Genomic DNA, 19,993 nt, shown 5'->3' with positions numbered 1-19,993 from the left:
TCTCTCTCTCTCTCTCTCTCTCTCTCTCTCTCTCTCTCTCTCTCTCTCTCTCTCTCTCTCTCTCTCTCTCTCTCTCTCTCTCCTCCCCCTCTCGTTCTCTCCCTCTTTGGAGGCGTGATTTAGCGTGCTTTGAACGCGCCGCATCCGCTTGCGCGGAGGATTGATCACCGCGCAGTTTTTATCCGTGCCGCGCCGTAAAACTAATCTCTTAATACGCGATTTAACACGCTTTGACGACCCCCGCGCCCCGGTTGCGGTGGCATAATTTCACCCGGGGTCTTTCCCGATGGACCGACTTTCCCCGCAAAGTCCATTAATTTAGAGATCCCCGTTGCCGCTTGCGTTATTGTTCTCGATTCCCGGCGGATTTCCCGTTGATCTTAATTACTGCGTAGCACAAAGATTAACCTTCCCTACATTAATGGAACGATCGGAAGTGCTACTTCGAGATGTTTAATCTTCCAAAGAATCGGAAACCGCTGCTCGTGGTGTACCAGTGCGCGACGTGCGCGCAATGAATGGCCGCGAATACGCACGTACGCATCAAGCGTTTCGCGGTAAACATCAGTTCCGCCATTTCCTCACGGCGCATCTCACACCTGTTCGTTCGTCTAGGCCCCACCGGTAGGTCCCCGCGCGCTCCCAGGCCGCGCATGCACGAATTAAGACGTAAGGGACTCGCAACTCGGTGCGCAACCGTGCATCAAGTCCGTACGTGCGTCGCGGGAATGCGTCTTCGCGTTCGCTTTCGTGGAAGCGCTAAGGTCCATTTAGGTAAGCCGGGAGGAGCCGGCTTCGCGCTCCGCCGGGCCGGGCCGCGCGCGGAGAGCGTTTCTAGACTTTTACGGAAATCGGCAGCTCGGCGGCGCATCGCGTGCGCCATGTACAGCGCGTGGCTTACCAGCTCGGTGGCGAACGACCCTGTCTAACCCGTGAGGTACGCGCGGTAAAGGACCGGCTGGGCATTCGCGAGCACGCACGAATAAAAAAAATAGGAGACGAGATTGAGATATCGACCTGCGCGCCGGAACGATTGCGTTTCCTCTTTCTGCGGCGCGATCGCGATCGCGAAAATGCGAGCCTAGCGAGCATTAGCGACACAAAGAGGTGGAAGTGGACGTACGTAGAGACCGTTACGGAAATCAGATATGAGGTGGATAAGAAATGCGCACGATGACGATACAAGCGGTCGAGACTTAGAACTCTCTTTCGCGACGACGTGTTGGGCCGCAGTGGAAAACTTCGAATCGGAATATTCATGTAAAATTTGCCCCTTTGCTGTTCCTCCAGGTGTCTTCTCGCAGGTACGATCATTGGACTCTTCGTTTCTCTCAACGACTGGAAGCGCTGTGAGACTTGCTGTATTCCCCGGGTTCACAAGTTGATGAAGAATCTGGTGAATATCATGTTGAAATCATGTGCAAATCAATAATCAAGTTGATATTTACAAGATTTCATCGCGATATCTCGAAAATGTTCTGTCCACGGTCTAGTCATATTTCAATTGATATCATATTGAAGTCGAATCAACATCTCCATTTGTCGACTCGACTTGAATATGATATCTACTATATATCAATTAAATTATTAATAATTAGTCAACACTGATACGATATCTTTTGTACATCAAATTGATATGCACACATCTATAGATGCTAAATATACGTCGACAAGAAATCGACAAAGTATTATCTCTATCGATCTTCTTGCAGCGAAGGTCAGTGAGGAATCTAGTCATCAAGTCAAACGGTTCGAAAAATCATGATCGATATCGATTTGATCATCGACTTGTGAACCTGAGCAGAGGTGTAATGTCCCATCGATTACTCATTTTAATATTTTCAAGTTGTCATACGAGATCCAGTCTCTTCTCTACACCGATACTTCTTCTTACCCGAGTGTAATTGGAGACTTTTGTGCACCGTCCGTTATTTCTATTACCGCGTTTCCGATTCGTGCAGCGGCACTTATTAATTATTTCTTTCGCAATGTTTCGCGGTACCGATCGTCTCCGCAGCCGCTCGGCAACCTGCTACCTCGCGCCAGGTGCGATTCGAAGCGCGAGGAGGCGCTCGCCGAAGCGAAACTTTTGGCGCGGCGTAAACGATTTTATCGCGCGACGAGGACTACGTGTTCAGGGATACCGTAGGTATTTCACGCAGGGGCCACTCTAGTTGTTGCGAGAGATAGATCAAGATATCGCGTCTCGTATTGTCGTATTGTCTCACCGTCGAAAGTCAACCTCATTGTCGCTCTAATGGAAGGAGCCAAGTGCCAAGTTTCGCTGAGGCGCGAGCGTGAAAGGGATGGAACTTTCGTCATAATAGCACAGTTGTCATGCAAATGCGAAAGAGAGAGCGAGAGAGAAGTCGCGGAATTCGTAATGTCGCCGAATGAGTTTTGCCGCCGAGTTCAGCGAGAGAGATTAACAGTCGATACCTCACGCTCGTTAAGAGACGCGGATGCATTTTTTTTTATCGCGGCCAATATTTACGGGAGGCCACAGCGATCCTGCGTTTATGAAACTTATCTTCGTGCGCGCCTGCGCATATCACGAGCGGTATATTCGACGGTGTCTGCTGACATTCTATCGACGCAATTTATCATATAACGGCGGACGCTCGCCGGAAAGACGGCGCAAATCCTGATGATCGCGTAAGACCGAGTAAGATTAACGCTGGCACATACGACAACGGTTTAGACGCGGTTGAAGCGACAACGTAAACGTGACCGTGGCTTAGTGGGACGCTGACCACGGCGTAGGAACGACCCAGGGGACGAGGATCTACACCTCGATGAGCACAGCACGACATTCTCCTCGCTTCCCTCGCGTCTCTGTGTACATGGTGGTCCCTCGCTCTCTTCCTCCGTGGCCGCTACCAAGAAGAAGGTCCCCCCCCTCTCTCTCTTTCTTTCCCTTTCTCTTCACTGATTGTCTCTCCTCTCTGTTTTCCCCGGCCTCTCTCCTTCTATTTTTCTCCCTCCTTTCGATTTATTCTTTCTCTCCCTCCCCCTCTCTCTCTCTCTCTCTCTCTCTCTCTCTCTTTCTCTCTCTCTCTCTCTCTCTCTCTCTCTCTCTCTCTCTCTCTTCTCTGTCCTGTCTCCGCTCATCGTCCTCGAGCGCATCCACCACGATTGTCCGGTAAACCATGCTGCGAATCGCTCACCGTGACGAAGGTACCCACCTACAAACGAGGACTTATTCCGGCTCGTGGAAACCCGCGAGAACACGGACATGGGAATGTCCGTCAGATCCCGCGTCATGTTCATCGCGAAAATTGCGAAGTGAGGCCATATATATCCGCGGTCTCGACCAGCGCTTCTCCCCAAATGCGCCACTACGATGAGAAAGATACGCCCGGATTAATGCTGCGCCGCTTTTCCTGCGCTGGGGCTCGCTCGCGAGGAGTCGCTGCATGCAAACTTGAATACCTCGATTGATATACCAACTTTGCTTTTGATTATCTTTTTATCCGATTGCCTTTGTAGAGAAAGAGAAAAGAGGAAGAGAAAAAAGACAAGCTTTTCTCTATTTATGGTATAATATATTTTTTATAACACAGCCATAATTTACATAATAATAAGAGGCATGAGTTTTCAATTTTGTCAAATGCCGTACTCTTAAAAAAATTAAAGCCCAAAATTTTCCGGTACTGATAGGCGCGAGCGTAATTTCATCCTCAGTTGAGAGACCGTCTGTAAATCGCCGCATCTCAATCAGCGTAAGGAATAAACGGGCGCTAATTAATATTAATAAGCCCATAAAGCTAATAACTCGTGTCGTAAAAATACTATCGCCCTATTAATCTCGAGCGTAACAGAAAGATTAGTAATCGCTACCCAATGTAATACGCGTTGAACGAGTAATCGCATTCAAACAAGTCGCAATTGCGTACGATCGGCACAACACAGTTACGCGACGCAGCGGCGAGCGGGTGAGGTGTGGGTTTTCGCGCCCGTTAATGTCCATTTGCGGCTCCTCGCCGGGGGATTCCGCGAGTTTGCAGAGAGACGCGTATTGCTTTCGGCTTACCGCGAATTCTTTTCCGCCGCGATGTAACACGGTAACGAGGCTGAGCGGCCAGGGGGAGGCGGGGGAGGGTATTCGTCGATGGAGAGGATAGCGCGAGGCATGGACGCGCAGCATGGTGGAAGTCGGGATCGGTTCCTACACATGCAATTGCATGCGGATGAATAGGGTCTTTGTGTCTTGCGAACGACAGCCGGCGCGATATACAATAACGGTGCCCGAAGATTTTCTCACGTAACGCAGGACCACAGGTTGCGGCTGATCCTGCGTAAATGCCTCGCGCGAACTTGCGCTGAAATCTGCGGGAATAGACCCGTCGGGACTGCGCGTTGGCACTGCGCGCGATACAAAGGATGAGCTCTGGTTTACCCCCACGGAAAAATATGTATTTCAAAAAGTAGGTGAGAATATATGGTAATATATTTCATACATTTGGTATGTAAAAATTCGATTTGAAAAATCGTATATAACATTATATATACGTCAAAAGTATACTAAAAATGTATGTGAAATATATGAACAATATTTAAATTATATTTCTACATAATTTCGCAACAACGCTCTTCGCTGCCGCGAGGCAACGATTGCACGTTACACTTTCTCGTATTTAAAAATCAACTAACAGCCAGGTATGTAAGAAGTGGCGAGAAATCGCATCTAACAGTTGTGGCAAATGGAATCAATTTGATCTGCGTCGGTAAAGCGTTGAGAGCCTAAATTCTAAGGTACTTAGAAACACCTAATGTAATATTATATACATATACGTGTATATCCTGGATTACATAACATAAGCTTAACTGCGTTTATTGGGACGTGAGTAACACATACCGAATATATACCAAAAGACATACCGTTCACAGTCTATAGATATCCTCCAAACGTTCTCAGTATCTACATTTAGGGAATATACATATATTTTATATACACTTCCTTTTATATTCCTTTTAATATTTTTATATAAAAAATATGATGCAATATATAAAAATACACAATGCACACATTAGACGTATATAATTATATACCCAGCTATGCATTTTAGTGTATATATACCATACATTTTATCATATATTTTTAATACATACGAATGATATGTGAAAAATTCCAATTTATTGGTATTACATTTATAGTAGTGGTATATTTTTCTTATAACGCATATACGAGTAATACAAAACGAATGTATCCTCTTTACTTTTCTTTATATATAATGAAATATATATTTTTCCGTGGGGGTTGATCAGGGGGAAGGGGAGGGGGAGGAATACGGGGTCGATTAAGAACGTGGCCGATGAAACCCATCGGAGCTATACGTACGCAGGAAGTTGGAGGGAGATCGGGCTCCCCCTGAAAGAAATTTTGTTAATTGGAAAACTAATTGGATTGTTTACCCACTCGCGCGCACAGCGCGCGCTTTCAGGGGCGAGATTAACTGCCTTCGAAAAATAATATCTTCCGCACGTCTGAGGAAGCAATGTTTCTTGATAAGAGGGAGATTGCGAGAGCAGTACAGTACATCGGAATTGTTCGAGCGCAGTCTAGGGAGAACACAGATTCGGTCGGGTCTTACTTTTTTTCCGCGAGCGCGGTCGCGCATTCGCGAGTCCCCGCAACCGTGTTTCTCCCGCACATGAGCGGAACTGGGCAATTAGCAATGAGCCTTTTCAAAAAGCCGTTTACCGCCGCAGAAATCAGCGACTCGATACGCTCGCGATGCATTAATCGCATTTTAATTGTGACGCGGCCAGCGCTGTTTCTGCGTGGTCATTCCTTAAGACCTAGCAAATCTGCGCGAAACGCATCAACGGCGGACGTTGATGGATGACAACCACTGATTGGTATCCGTAGACGTGGAAACGGAAAGCGGGGAAAAATACTCCGGCGCGGGGGGGAGGGGGAGGGGAAAAAACGAGCAACGGGAGCGGGAGAGAGAATGCATCGGTACGCGCCGGTGTGATGTAACGCCGTTATGAATATGTAGAAAATAACAAATGGCGACGGTACAAAAGGAACGGTGACGGTGTTGTACCGCTCCGCGGTATTCCGCTCGTCACGGTGTCACCGTTGTCCGCGGCACGTGAGCCCACTGCGGAATTGCGTTTGATTTCAAGCACTTTTCGTCTCTTCGCGCGACCTCGTGCCGGCGCGGCGCGGCGCGGAGCGGACGCGGAGTGCGCGAAGCGTATAATAACGATATCGCGATAATCGCGCTTCCGATTAAGATTTCACCGGACAAAGCTAGCACGCGCGGCTTTGTGTCGCGAGCGGCGAAACGGCGTGGCGACGAGGAGGCGATTGCGCGCAACATCGTACGCGCCCCCTGTCGCGGCGCGGCCGTCGTTCCCAGGTCCCATTATCACGCCGGAAAAATGGCAAGACTCGCGTGTCGGCGCGATAGGTAAACCGGTAGAGACAAGTCGGGCGGCTTGCCTTTTTCATTGTACTTCGTTGAGGGGATATTAGCCGGCGACTCGCTGCTCAATTAATGCACCTTTGAGCGTCGCGGGCGCGAGGGATGATAGGCGATCAAGATCGTCCTTCGGATTATGAGGACGTAATCCGCCGTGCAAGAAGCCGAGGAGCTTAGCTGAAATCTGAACGCGGACTCCATGAAACACGCGAATCACGCCGCTTGATAACATCTGTAATTCCTTTTATATCATCGCCGGATTCCGACGGTGAACTTTCCCGCTACGTTCGCGGTCGTACATACAAAAGAAACAACCGTGAACGAAACAAAAGCGAGGAGGACCCGCTGCACCGTTGGGGAATTTCGTTGTTGAGGTGGCACTGCGCATCACCGATGCCAGGCAGGAAGTGGGAACCGCCGAGGCAGCGAGGGGCCCCGGCGCGCGCGACGGCGAGAGGAGCGCGGAGGCCGGAGGGGTCGACGTTGCATTGTAGGAGTGAGCGGGCGAGCGAAATGAAAAAAAAAAGGCATTATAGCATTATGCGAACGAACGGGGCCCTAGTGACGCATTTACACGGCTGTTATTATTCTCCCTGACCTCCTACTCCCCCGTATCCTCTTCACCCGGCCCGATAGCTGGAAATGTAAACGCTTATGATATCCGCCGTGTGCCCGGCCGAGCGACCGTCCTCCTCGAAATGCGCGACATATGTTATCCAGCTGCGACCAAGTGTGATTTCGGGCGCACTAGCGCGATACCGCGGGACGCGTTTAGCAATTAGGAGAAATTGCGTGTGCCGGTGGTAAAGAAGAAAAAGTAATCCCTACTTCTTCCTCTCGTGTCTTTCGGTAGCGATTTTTAGCCGGGCCAGGTAGCCGCGCGAGGCCGAAGTTGAACGCGCCGTCGAGATAAATCGAATCGTCCTCCACTTCGATATATCGTATGTGAAAGTCCCTTTCTCACATTTCGCCCTGTCTCTTCCGCGCGGACAAGTGTACCGCTAATTCGGCGCTATCAGATGTACGCTCGTTGATCTACTTAGTTAGCTCGCATAAAGGGCATCAACGAGGGTGACCTCACCGCGCGCTCCTCGCCGCGTCCCGCGCGATCGCCGCGCGCTGAAAATCCACAGCGAGGCGCACCGGCGCGGCGGCGTCGAGCACCGATGACGGATTAGTTTGTTACGGCTTTCGGCCGCAGGTAGGCCGTACCGATACGCGTGATTATTTATTGTGCGGACAGATTGGATCATTCAGAACGTGCCAACGGGGGTCCCGCCGTACGAAGGGGGATCGACCCGCCGCGCCGCGCCGCGCCGCCAGGAATAATTCGAACCTACGTGCGCGACACACAGCGCCTGCGATGTAACTTTCAATTTCGCGCCATGGAACCCTGTGTGGGAGCGCGCGATATGATTCGGGTTCTCCGTAATTTGCGATTCGATCGCTTAAAACTTATAGGATAGCGCGGCCGAGAAAAAGATTTTTTTATCTATCTGAGAGACCCATTTAGTTGAATGAAACGAGATAATTGGATTGAATCATTTTGTTGACTGAACATGTAATTTGGTTGTATAAAATGAAAAATATGTTGCTGAAAAGAAGTTAAATGTTACAACCACTATTTTGTTTCCACGAGTTGTTTATCTGAACAAGATTTTATGGTTGAGATAACAAATTCGTCCATCTCATTACGTCCTTAATAATTGTGCTTGTTGCGTGAACTGAATTCGTTTAGTTGAATATTATAAAAGGATTCTGCGCATGTTTCAAATTGTCCAACTAAATTGTTTTGTTGTATCAACTTGAAGATTTGTTTGCCCATATACATGTGTATCTATATATGACAAATTGAAGAGTCGTCGGAAAATTTATAAAAATTTTTAATATTACGCGGAGAGAATTTTCTCTTAAAATTTACTCTGAAAATCAAATACGATATCGTGGGACAACATGTCATTTCGAAGAATTTTATGAGAGTTTTTTGAAATTTTACACACATGAATAAAATGTATGTTAAAATTTCCAGAAATTCTCACAAAATTCTTCGAAATGACACGCTGTCCCACGACATCACATTTGATTTTTAGGGTAAATTTTAAGATAAAATTCACTCCACGTGTCTGGCAAAATTACGAGAGTTATATTTCAAATGTTATTGACTGCGAACTATTCGGTGACTTCATATGGTATCATTAGTCGTTCTGTCATCATCGTCGCTGTAATTGTATTTAATTGTTCAGTCTTCGATCGAATGAGGAATGAGTTGCGATGAGGTCAGCAACGGAGAACATGTATCACGCACAATATAATTGCCGTCGGGCAACGGATACGTGCCAACACAATTTGCCAAATTACATTTTAACAAGTTACAATATAATAGAATTAGCAAAACGTTTGCTGATTGATCCGTACGATTTTATTAGGAATAAGAAAACTGTCCAGTATGTGTGTCACAGCATTTCTGCAAAATGTATCGATCGCACGATTCCTCGAACTGACCGTCAACGATGTTTCATTACCGCGTCCAGAACTATATTTTTCGTAAATGCTAATTGTGCCACCTTTACGACGAATAATTTAGTCCACTCGCCCCGCCACATCTCAGCCAATATTGGCAGAGTAAATTCCGCCGATTCGAAGCACCAAATGGATCGACAGCGCTATGCAAAAAAGAAAGAAAAAATAGATATGGAAGCGAGACATTTTTACTCCCGACTGCTGCCAACCGATGGTTGGCGAGTACGCGGCGATTGATCGAAGCGATTCGTTCTATCGATATTCTCGATAGCCACGACACCTTTCGATGTCAACTCTTTTCCGTTTACTTTCTTATTATTTAGATAAAGTATTACTCGCGTGACGCACTTTGCAAGTACATTATTAATATTAGCTTTATTAAATGTGCGAAACGTTTATTAAGTAACAACCTGCGAGCTGACATGACATCCGCAGTTTCAGCCATCCAAAAAGAAGAGCTCAAGTTCTAACGACTCATCCTTCCGCAGTGTCCCTCCCCCCCTCGTCTCGGGCGTAGGGACTTTGAAATCATCGTGCTGCATCGCGATCCGAGGATGCAGCCCCGACGCGGATCGAATCGCGGTGGGAGCGTTTCCATTTATACAGAGATAATATTACTCCTAGATGCTACTCATACATATTAAACAGCATCGCCTTCGATTCGCGCTGCACTTTTTCGTCTAAAATCTTACCTGTCCCCTCGATCGCAACCCGCCCCCTTCGTTCCCTGCCCGCTGGCATTCTCTTCCGTCCCCTTCGTCCTCCTGGCGACGATCCGTCGCTCATTGAGTATGCATCAGCGATATCGACAGCGCGGACTGTTACCGAGTTCCTCGCCCGCGGCGACGTCGGAAGCCCGTCGCTGGCCGCGGCAACATCATCGGTCCGGCAGCAACGGCGTCCTCGCTTCCTCTTTTTGCCCCTCGCGAGGCGAGACGAGACGAGGCGAGGCGAGGCGACCACCGGCTGCTCCGGCGCAATTTTTGCTCGCTCGCTCGCTCGCTCGCTCGCTTACTCGCGCGGGGCCGCCCGACGGCCATTCGACGCGCGGAGAAGCACGTAACACGCGCGTCTAAGTCCAACCGAGAGATAACGACAGCTTGCCACCGTACCTGCCGGTGCCCGTCGGCATCAGGGTGCATTTGTATCCCTCGGCTCCCTCGTTCGGTTATTCTTCCTTTAACTCGCGCGACGCGAAGCCGCGAAGGCTCCGCTCGACGCCTCATGCCTGCGTCGCTCGTTGTTACGCCGCTCGAGTATAAAGCGATTTTGATTGCTACCTCGCGGCCAGTCGACGGCTCTATGATTCACTCTTGGAGTGTAATTTGATTTATTTCTCCGGTTACTCTTAACACCCGGTGTGGTTTCTTCATATGTGGCCTGAGAATTTCAAATTTTCACGAGACGAACTTAATAAATTGAGTGGAAATTAATATATGTTATTCTTATATTATATCAGGGGAAGTTTTTTTGAAAAAATCGACCAAACTGGCAAAAATGATGATCCTTATTTTAAAAGTGACTAAAATAAAGATCATCGTTTTTGTCAGTTTGGTCGATTTTTTAAAAATTCCCCTTGGTTAATTACTGCTGGCGACAAAAAGCTACACAAATTTGTTATATTAAACAATTCGTGTAATAAATTGCTTGTGACTATTCTTCAAATAACACGTTAATATACATGTTAGTGCATCCAAATTTTTCTTATCTATGAGTATGTGACGAAGCAATATACTTAATATTAACTAATCAACGCTTGTTTCTCTACAGTTTCTGTGGAAATGTTGTATTTACAACAAAATCGACATGTACGATCTTGGGTTTCTCAAAGGGGGCATTTTTCTCTTTCAAGCAGTACGCAAATTGTGGGAAAGATTTGATGGAAAGAATGTTAGTAACGGAGTAATGAGTAGTACAGGGAGTAATAAATCACTGACGACCGAGCTTGTCGTCGTATCCACCGCGAGAGAACAATCATTATTATCTCGAACCACATCTCGCGCCATAAAAACTTGATATTTTCGCACGCATTTCAAGACTTTCTCTATCACCTGAATTGGAATAACAGAGCCTATCGTGTAAAAAGAGTTTACATTGATATACAGCACAAGTATATGTTACATAAAAGCTAAACGCCTGTTTGAAAAAGATACGTAGAAATTTTACAATTTAAATATTAAAACGGGAAACTTGTAGTCAACCCAACTGGCATATTCCTTAATTTATTTAATAACAACGTTTCGACCCTATTTTTGGGTCCTTATCAAGTGATACTAAGTGAGCCATCGTCGCACCCTCAGAAAGGATTTCTGTTACCGAGACAAAAAGTATTCTTGACGCATTTATATTTCTCTCAGCCTCATTTAGTATAAAAATAAGATCAACAAGAACAATATCAAAATAAAATCAATAATTCTTATTCTCCTCTGTCGAATTAAAAAAAGATTGACTTACTATAATATATTGAGACAAGAGTAATATAATATTCTTGCGTTGAGAATAAATTTTCCCTCCATCTTACAACGCACGAAGTTGGCACCACGATATTCGACAAAAGACGGTACATACTATCTTTTTAGTCTAGATTTTAGATATTTTTCATTTAAGACTAAAATATTCCTCTCTCTATAATAAATATGATCGGCGCTATATCGACCCTATTTTATGATAATTATATGATACATTCAAGTGTAATAGCACTGGATCCGGAAATTTCTTCTGTGGGTGCGTATTAATTAAATAAAGGAATATGCCAGTTGGGTCGACCACAAGCTTCCCGTTTTAATTTTTATCATCACTGGTGACTATAAGTGACTTCTTTCTTCGTAAATTTTACAATATTCTCAAAATACGACGTTTATCGAACAATTAATGCAAAAAAAATATTGTATAACGTCCAGTTCTTATCGCAAATAAAATACAAATCCTCGTTCATGGTCCCGTTCTCCAAATACGGGGGCAACAAGAACCATTCTCGTACGAGTATCTAACGTGCTCTGACGACACCTGGAAAAAAGATATTAATTAATGCTTTGCGCCGAGCGCGCCGACACGCGCAAATATATCCCGCATGCCGTTCCCGTGAGAGAGCGAGAGAGAGAAGCCGCCGGCCGCGCGAAAAAACGCGAACCCCAACGCCAGCATTATCCTCGCGAACGAAGACGCATCCCTTACCGTCGATGCGCGTCGTGCCCTGTCAACGTCGGCTGTAAATATCAATAAATAAACCGCCGCCGCGCCCGGCGAGCGCGATCCGCACTTTCCGGCTGGCCAGGCCAGGCCGTCCGTCCGGTCGGTTGAGCGAAATAAAGCACGTCGAAAGCGGGCTTTAGCGCTGCTGGCCTTTGTCGGGCGCCATCTCTGCTCGGCGCAACCGGGTTTTTCAGCGAGCAATTAGAAAGAGATTTATTTGCGCCGGCACGCCGGGCGCACGCTCGCCGGCCGAAGGGGCTGCTGATGTTGCCGCAATATTTTTCGCGATGAACAACGCGTATGCACATGGGTGTTTCGGGATCTCCCGATGACAGGTGCCGGGAAGAGTCTGTGACCGATTTTTCTTTAAATTTTTACAGATACACTGAAGAAAACACATTTCGCTACCGTATAGTTTGCTGCCACAGCAAATGACTTGCTGTCGCTAACGCAATGACAAAATATTTAGCCATCGCAACTAAATATTAGCTGTCCATATTTTACAATTGAAATTCATAGCGAATGCTTGCATTAGTGCGCACCGAGTGCACACTAAGCCTTGTTTATAGTCATTTCTTATATTTAATTGAAACCAAACTTCTTGTTGATCCAACTGGCAATATGATTAATTAAATGTTACATTTGCTAGACGTTTCGACCCAAGTATCAGGTCCTTATCAAGTAACCGAAACTGCAAACCCACAGGTCACAATTTTTTGTAGGCGGTAAGAAATTACAAATTACAAGAGTGTACATATGTGAAAGTTACCTCGTGCACAGACGATCGCAGAGCATAAATTATAGCAGACTCGCAGGTCATTGTCAACGCGGGAAATCGTCAGAAAAATTATTTTAACGCAAGTGAGCACGTTCAACGCAAAGTCCCGAGTTGAACTCTTATATTTAACTTTGTCTCAAATACACGTTCAAAGAGTACTTAGCCAAAAAATGATCCGCGTGGACGCTGAACAAATCATTTTACTGGCTGAGAAATATTTCAGGAGATATTTCAGACCGTCGCTAAATATAAGAATTGACTGTAAACGAGCTTTAGTGTGCACTCGGTGCGCACTAGTGCAAGCAACCGAATTCGCATACTAGGGATACTAGGTACTTTTGTTATCAACATCAACGCTTGAGCATTTTATTCGAAAGAACATTAATTCTCCAAATTGAAGAAAGAATCCGTCATCCAAATTAAGTAAAAGGATTCTGCGACACTCTGTATACTCTGTAGATACAGGCATGCGGATGTGTCGGGCAAGGTGTTTCTTTCGGTGTAGCTCGTGCCGTGCTTTTAATGAAGAGGCCACGGCGGAGTGTGACGATGCGTGTTCCGCAAAACAGGAACTATACTTTATTTCTGGTTTCTTCATGCATCATGCATAATGCAAAAGCGTTGCGCCGTACCTACCGATCAGTTATCAATGTTCAATTCGACCTGCACGATCATTCCGCGTTTTAGGAAAGTGCACGAGAAGCGAGACTTGTACATGACGAGGTCATAATTAACTTGTACACTCTTTTTATTTAATTTCATTTATCTTTCGTTTGGAACACTCGCGTAAAGACGCCTTTCTGTACTTGACAGCCATTTACTTGCCCGATGTAATTGCATCGTGCGAGTTATCGAAATGTTCATCCTTGCTCCTTTTGATCCCGTTTGACATTCTCGTCGAATAACCACATAACCATATAAACTGAAAGCGATTGTGTAGCCAAGACCCACATCATTCACTATGTCAGCCTTGTGATCCTCCGCTGCATAATAGTCTATGAAACAGCATGCACATATTATACATACGTTCATGTCATCAACTTTTTCACACCTTGAGCGTCAATCAAAGACTAGACAGTTACTTCAATTAACTAAGTCGGCCCGAGAGAGGACGTTAGAAGATAGACAGACGGTTGAAATGTATCGCGAAATAGTAGCTACGTTATATATAATAGAAGCGAGTTTATTAAAAGTAAAGAACAGGTTCGCCTAATGGTAAAAAGCTGTATTTACGTGCCGTTTTCTTACATTTTATAAAGAAAACTTACGTTATCAACGATACCGTCACTGCACGCTCGAAAGATTGATTGAGTAAATATTATGCTGACGAAGCAGATGGCTAAAAAAAATGGAAACGTTCAATTGTTACTTTTTCGTTCGCGCGAATTTCCGGGGTGAAGAGTTTCTTCATTGTCCGTTTGATAATTAATAGACAGCCATAACGGTATAATTTATTTTATAATTCATATCCCTGCCGCATGCGAGTGCATCGTTCGACGGGACTGAGATTACCATGAAAGGAGAGTAATCTTTAATTGTGAAAAAAAAAACATTCTTCGTGCCGGGTGAATAGAGGCGGCGTATTCACTGTATTCATCTCGCAGCGTTTGATCGACGTGGCGGTGGAATATCGAGCTTGATCGGGTAATCCCGGACGGTTTACAGCGCGATAGGCTTGTTAAAAAGTCAGGCGTGGTGTACGATTAATAAAAAGGCATGTCTCTGTTTTCGTCCAAGTCATTCGGCGTAGCCGAATACTTCTACAACGTATAGTGGAGTAACGGGATCGCGAACAGAAGGGCACGTGTGCGGAAAGTGACTAATTGTAATCTAATTGTAAGAGTAAAGAGAATAATCGAACTGTGAGAAGTGAAATTTTACTTTTGCAGAGACTGATTGACCTGTTGACGCGGATAATACACAGTAAAAATTAGTGTATTCAAATGTCAAAATTTTCTTGTGTTACCAAGATTTGATTTCTACTTCAATGTAAAGTTAACATAAAACGTATGTGTTATTATTTTCGTAACACTTTTATGTGTTATATTTATGTTGACATAAATAGTCTTTTAGTTGAAATAATTTTTAAGAAATGTTATTACATGTTTTGGTTGATTTTGTGAAATAGTTGTGTTAAAAGAACTCAAAATAATATTCAATTTTTAAGTAACTTGACACTTTATGTACGTTATTTAAAAATTGAATATTATTTTGAGTTCTTTTAACACAACTATTTCACAAAATCAACCGAAACATGTATGTCGACATTTCTTAAAAATTATTTCAACTATTCTAATTTGTAAATATTCGTACGCGTTACTTATCCTGTTTATTTTTATTTTATCGCACTTAAGATTAAAAGAACATAAACATAAATGTGATGTAAGTATAATGTTGATTAATTAACATTTATAATTTGTCAAAAAGTAACTCACGCCATAAATGTTATTTTAACATTTAATATGTAAAAATCTTAACATTAACATTGTATATTTTACTGTGTATACACGGAGAGAAGTTTCTCTTAAAATTTATCCTGAAAATCATGTGATCGTGGGACATTTGGAAGAATTTTACTAGTCAAATGTATGGCAAAATTAAAAAAAACCCTCATAAAATTCTTCCAAATGCCATGTGCCACAATCACATGATTTTCAGGATCAATTTTAAGAGAAAATTGCGTGTACACAAGGGAAACGTGTATCGGTGACTCCAGAATGATTAAGTAAAATCAGATTCGTCTTCGTTATATAAAACATTTGTTTCCATAGAACAGAGAGACGTCGCACATAGGTGGGCGAAGCAAAAAGGAAATTTTGTCGGCGCAGGTAGGATTTCCTTCGCGAACTAATTCCGACGACACGTCTAAAACATATGGCATCGGTTCAGGCTGTCGTACACCTCGCGTATTCCCGCACACGTACACGCTCAGCTCCGCGCGGCAGGGTTACGTAAGATTGTGCCAGCACGTCACGTGCATGTACCGTGCATGTGTGTGCGGATGCTGAGACAAAAAAGATACCGCATGTGCAATCCTAGTGGTCGCGCGTGCGCGCACCGGTATACGCGCCGCAGGACGACGAAGCTGCCTTGCCGCTGCGGTTCTATGCATCGCAGCGAGGAGGCAAAAGAAACGATGATTACGAAACGGCGAGTGTTCTTTTTCTTTTCTTTTTCCTTCGTCTTCGCCGCCGTGTTCTAACCCGGCAGCGCGGAGCGATGATGCGAAGCATCGGATTAGACTCAGGCATGCTTTTGCGCATCGCGGTTGCGAAATATATTTCCAAGTCGATAATCGGGCGACGGCATCTCCACGAAATCGTTCGCGGTCCTACTTCATGACGATTTCACGGATTCATCTAAAAGTTGGAATAAACATTGCAGGAATGACGGATATAATAGGCGATTTTTGGCGGAAACGGCCGTTGGTTTCAATATCCGATAGAAAAATTCATTTTATTAAAATAAATTTTCCTATTGTATATCTTTAGCGTCTTTCTTCAGGTGTAAAGGCATTCATGACGCTAATTGTGAGTGTACACTATTTCATGGATTCGTCTGAAAGTTCGAGCGAACATTGCAGGAATGATGGATATAATAGGCGATTTTTGGCGAAAACGGCCGTTGATTTCAATATCCGATTCATTTTATTAAAATAAATTTTCCTATTGGATATCTTTAGCGTCTTCTTCAGATAGTAGAGGCATTCATGGCGCTGAGTGTACACTCCGGTACACTATGTACCGAACAGTCGCCAAAAATCACCGAATAACGTTAACTTTTACGGCAGCAACGTGCATCAACCGTAACTCGTGTCGATATGTTATAAATATTTCAATTTACTGCGCGTGGCCGCATTATGAGCGAGATGATTTATGTAAAAAGAGTGTTATGATTAATATCTTGCATGTGTATTCAAATCTTCTGATCCGCCTCAAGAAGTTATTTATCGTTATATAAATGCATAAATAACAGCGGTTTAAAGAAAAATAGGACATGTAATCCTGTGTGACAAGTCATACTTGCGGAAACGTAAATACGGTATAAATGCTGATAATCATTTAATAAGTATTCAGCGTGATATATAATAAACACGTACATACTGCTCCGTCGCAATATCTTTTTGTCGCCGCGAAGTTCCCCCTTTATCTTCCTCGCTTATCCAATACCTTCAGAAAGTTGACGGAAGTTACCTTCACTATTATGATAAAACGAAGGACGACGGCTCAATTAATATTGATAAGATAATTTATATTCGTTATCGTTGGAATTTTGAAACAGCCAAGTCCGACGTCGCTGGGCAAAAGCATAGAAGTGTAAAAAAAAAAACTTGCTACTTTTTAAAAATTAAACTTGAATTAATTTGGCGTTAATCTGTACTGCATGTATCGGTAATGCAGTAGTGTAATGTATGACATACTGTTGCCAATTTTTATAATATACCTTACTTTAATACTGACTGATGTATAAACTTATCACCTAAGTTCAGGTGACGGCTCACATTGCCCCCATCATTGTAACGATTAACATCAAGTTAATTTAAGTTTAGTTTTAATATTGTTGTTATTGGAGCCCTATTTTATATTTTAATTACTACTCTTTGTTCACGCGCGTGAAAATCTGTCTCTGACGGCCGTCTCTTTCTTCTTGCAGGTGAAAATCTGGTTCCAAAACAGAAGGAGTAAGTACAAGAAGATGATGAAAGCGGCGCAGCAGGGCGGGGGTGGCGGCGGTGGCCAACACGGCAGTCTCCTGGCGGGTGGGACCGCTCTACCTGGAGGACCATCCCCTCAACCCGGTCAACCCGGAAGTCTCATGCAAGGAGGTGAGTCCCGGTTGCATACATGAGATGCGCACCCGCGTGTGAATTTTTAAATGAAAAAATATTCACGAAAGAAAACTCCCTCCGTGTCTCGTCGCGCACTTTAATTGGCATCTTGGAGGCGCGCTCGATCGATTCACCGTCGATCAATCGAATCGTTCTCACGATCGACCGGTCTGTTTTCGTAAACGCGATCACTCGCGCATTTTTAATTGGACGAGCGTCCACCGGCGTTAATTGAATGTCACTGGTGACTGAGCGTGCGCGATGATTGCGCGCTCCTGACGGGACTGCTCCGTCACTTTGCCGCATCGCCGTCGCAATCTCCGCGAGCACGCGGACCGCTTGGTAATTACAATACTAATAATCCGGCGCAATTCTCGCGGTCTGCATTTTTTATCGCGCCTTTGCCACTACCCGACGACGACGAAGCCGCTCGCCTCACCGCTGCCTTCTTTCCGCGACTAACGGTAATCTAGAATCTGCCTAGCGAGTGATTTATTCGGAAATGCGCCACGAGAGAGACACGGCCGCGGTGTAATTAACCCCATCTTGAGAAATTTCTCTTGCTAGGAATGCCGCTCTTTCATAACGAAGTTCAGCGCGAGCTTCTGTACACTTCCCAATGCGCATCATTGCATCTCATATAGTAATCTACGATTTAAATTTATCTTCGTGTACGAATTGCTTTGTCTCGCAGTTAAATTTTTATCATACATTTTTTCATTAAGGTTGTGAACTAATTTTTACGCTAATCCTTCTCGGGTTAAATGTTGCAGAAATTAATAAGCATAAGTGAATGTAAATATGTATATGCATACTCGATGATGCACCTCATTACTTATACTAATGAGTACAAAACTGTAGCAGTCCCGTGCTTAAGAATAGCATCAAGGTAACACAAAGTTTCGGAAAAGATAAAAATCGGAGGGCTTCTAAATGGCGGAATATCACGGAAACGTGACGTACAGTCAAGGGATGAACTATATACGCCTCCCCTACCCCGAGCAGACCCCAGCTCGACTTAGAGCCCGCGAAATCGAACGCGCGACCACCCTCTGGAAACTCTTTCCCGTCTCGTAGCAGCCACCAGATGCATTAGCGCACAATGCCGTTTCCCTCGCGCGATTAATACAATTTGCGACGCCGGTCCCATTCAGGCGCATGCAGCTGCATGTGCAGCAACGCGACGTAGCCGAACGGGACGACAGCGGCGGCGGCGGCGGCGACAGCGCCGGCCGCGAGATTCGGAGCGGTTCTGAAACGGTTCCCGGTTCACGTTTGTGTTTCAGGAGGCGGCAGTTCCGTGTCGGGCAGCCCGACGACGGGTTATCTCGGCGGCATGGGCGGTGGGGGTGGCGGTCACACCCCCGGGAGCTCGAGCCCCGGAAGCGAGATGTCGCCTCAGCACAACGAGAGCCCGCCGGCACCCTCCTGGCCGGGTGAGATGAAGCACCATCCGCATCCACACGCGCCGCCCCACTCCCATCATCACCCGCACACGGCCGGGCATCATCCACCGCCACCGCCACCGCCGCCACATCACGCGGGTTACATGCCGCAGTACTCCTGGTACCAGGCGGACCCCAACCCCGGACTACTCACGTAAGTGCTGCTTCTTCCGATCGGATCGACGCGTTGTCTTCGAGAGCTAGATTAGACTATGAGATTGAAACCGATGTTAAGGGGATCCTAAAGCCGTCTGTTTTATCGACATTCTTTGTTAGAAGTAATCTTTTCATTGGCTTTATAGAAATGCAAAACTCCTTTACGAAATTAAAGTACGCAGCAAAATCTAAACTGTGCTGGTCGACTTTATATCAAACATGAAAAAATTTTTAATTTTACTAACTTTTCGTACACTTGACGACAATATTTGCTTGATACAAGAATTCTACAATAAATATATCTAAAATGAGACCAGCATACTCTAGGGACAACATATAAGAACAATATCGTGTAACTGGAACTAACAAGGGGAAGATATAGGTCCGTATGCTGGGATTTGGCTAGATTTTAAATATGTTGTTCTACATCCTCCCCAATAATAAACGGTGCAGTAACTCTTGCCAATGGACATTAGTTTAGAAATAAAATTATTTTTAAATGAGCCACGTGTGTAATCTACCGAGTCGATAACACGTTAAATTTTTTAATTTAGACACGTGGTCGGGCTAGTAAGTCGAGCGACTAGAATGCTGGAGGTCTCGAGTTCGAGACCGGCTTTTTTCCATTTAGTTTATGGTA

The 19,993-nt window shown here is 45.0% G+C and overlaps 1 protein-coding gene across 1 annotated transcript in view; it reads left to right on the top strand.

Moving 5' to 3' along the window:
- LOC105564397 (homeotic protein distal-less) overlaps positions 1-19,428 on the top strand; it is a 95,977-nt gene extending 76,549 nt beyond the window's left edge. The window contains exons 4-5 of the mRNA XM_012016725.1: positions 17,578-17,749; positions 19,039-19,428. Of these exons, the coding sequence (XP_011872115.1) occupies positions 17,578-17,749; positions 19,039-19,355 (489 nt within the window). The 3' untranslated portion in view covers positions 19,356-19,428. The remainder of the gene's footprint in view (positions 1-17,577; positions 17,750-19,038) is intronic.
- The last annotated feature ends 565 nt before the right edge of the window (positions 19,429-19,993 follow it).

The sequence above is a fragment of the Vollenhovia emeryi genome, unplaced genomic scaffold (assembly GCF_000949405.1).
Source record: "Vollenhovia emeryi isolate VEMERY1.0 unplaced genomic scaffold, V.emery_V1.0 DF939165.1, whole genome shotgun sequence".
Classification (NCBI taxonomy): Eukaryota; Metazoa; Arthropoda; class Insecta; order Hymenoptera; family Formicidae; genus Vollenhovia; species Vollenhovia emeryi.
This window is presented reverse-complemented; position numbering and strand designations above follow the sequence as displayed.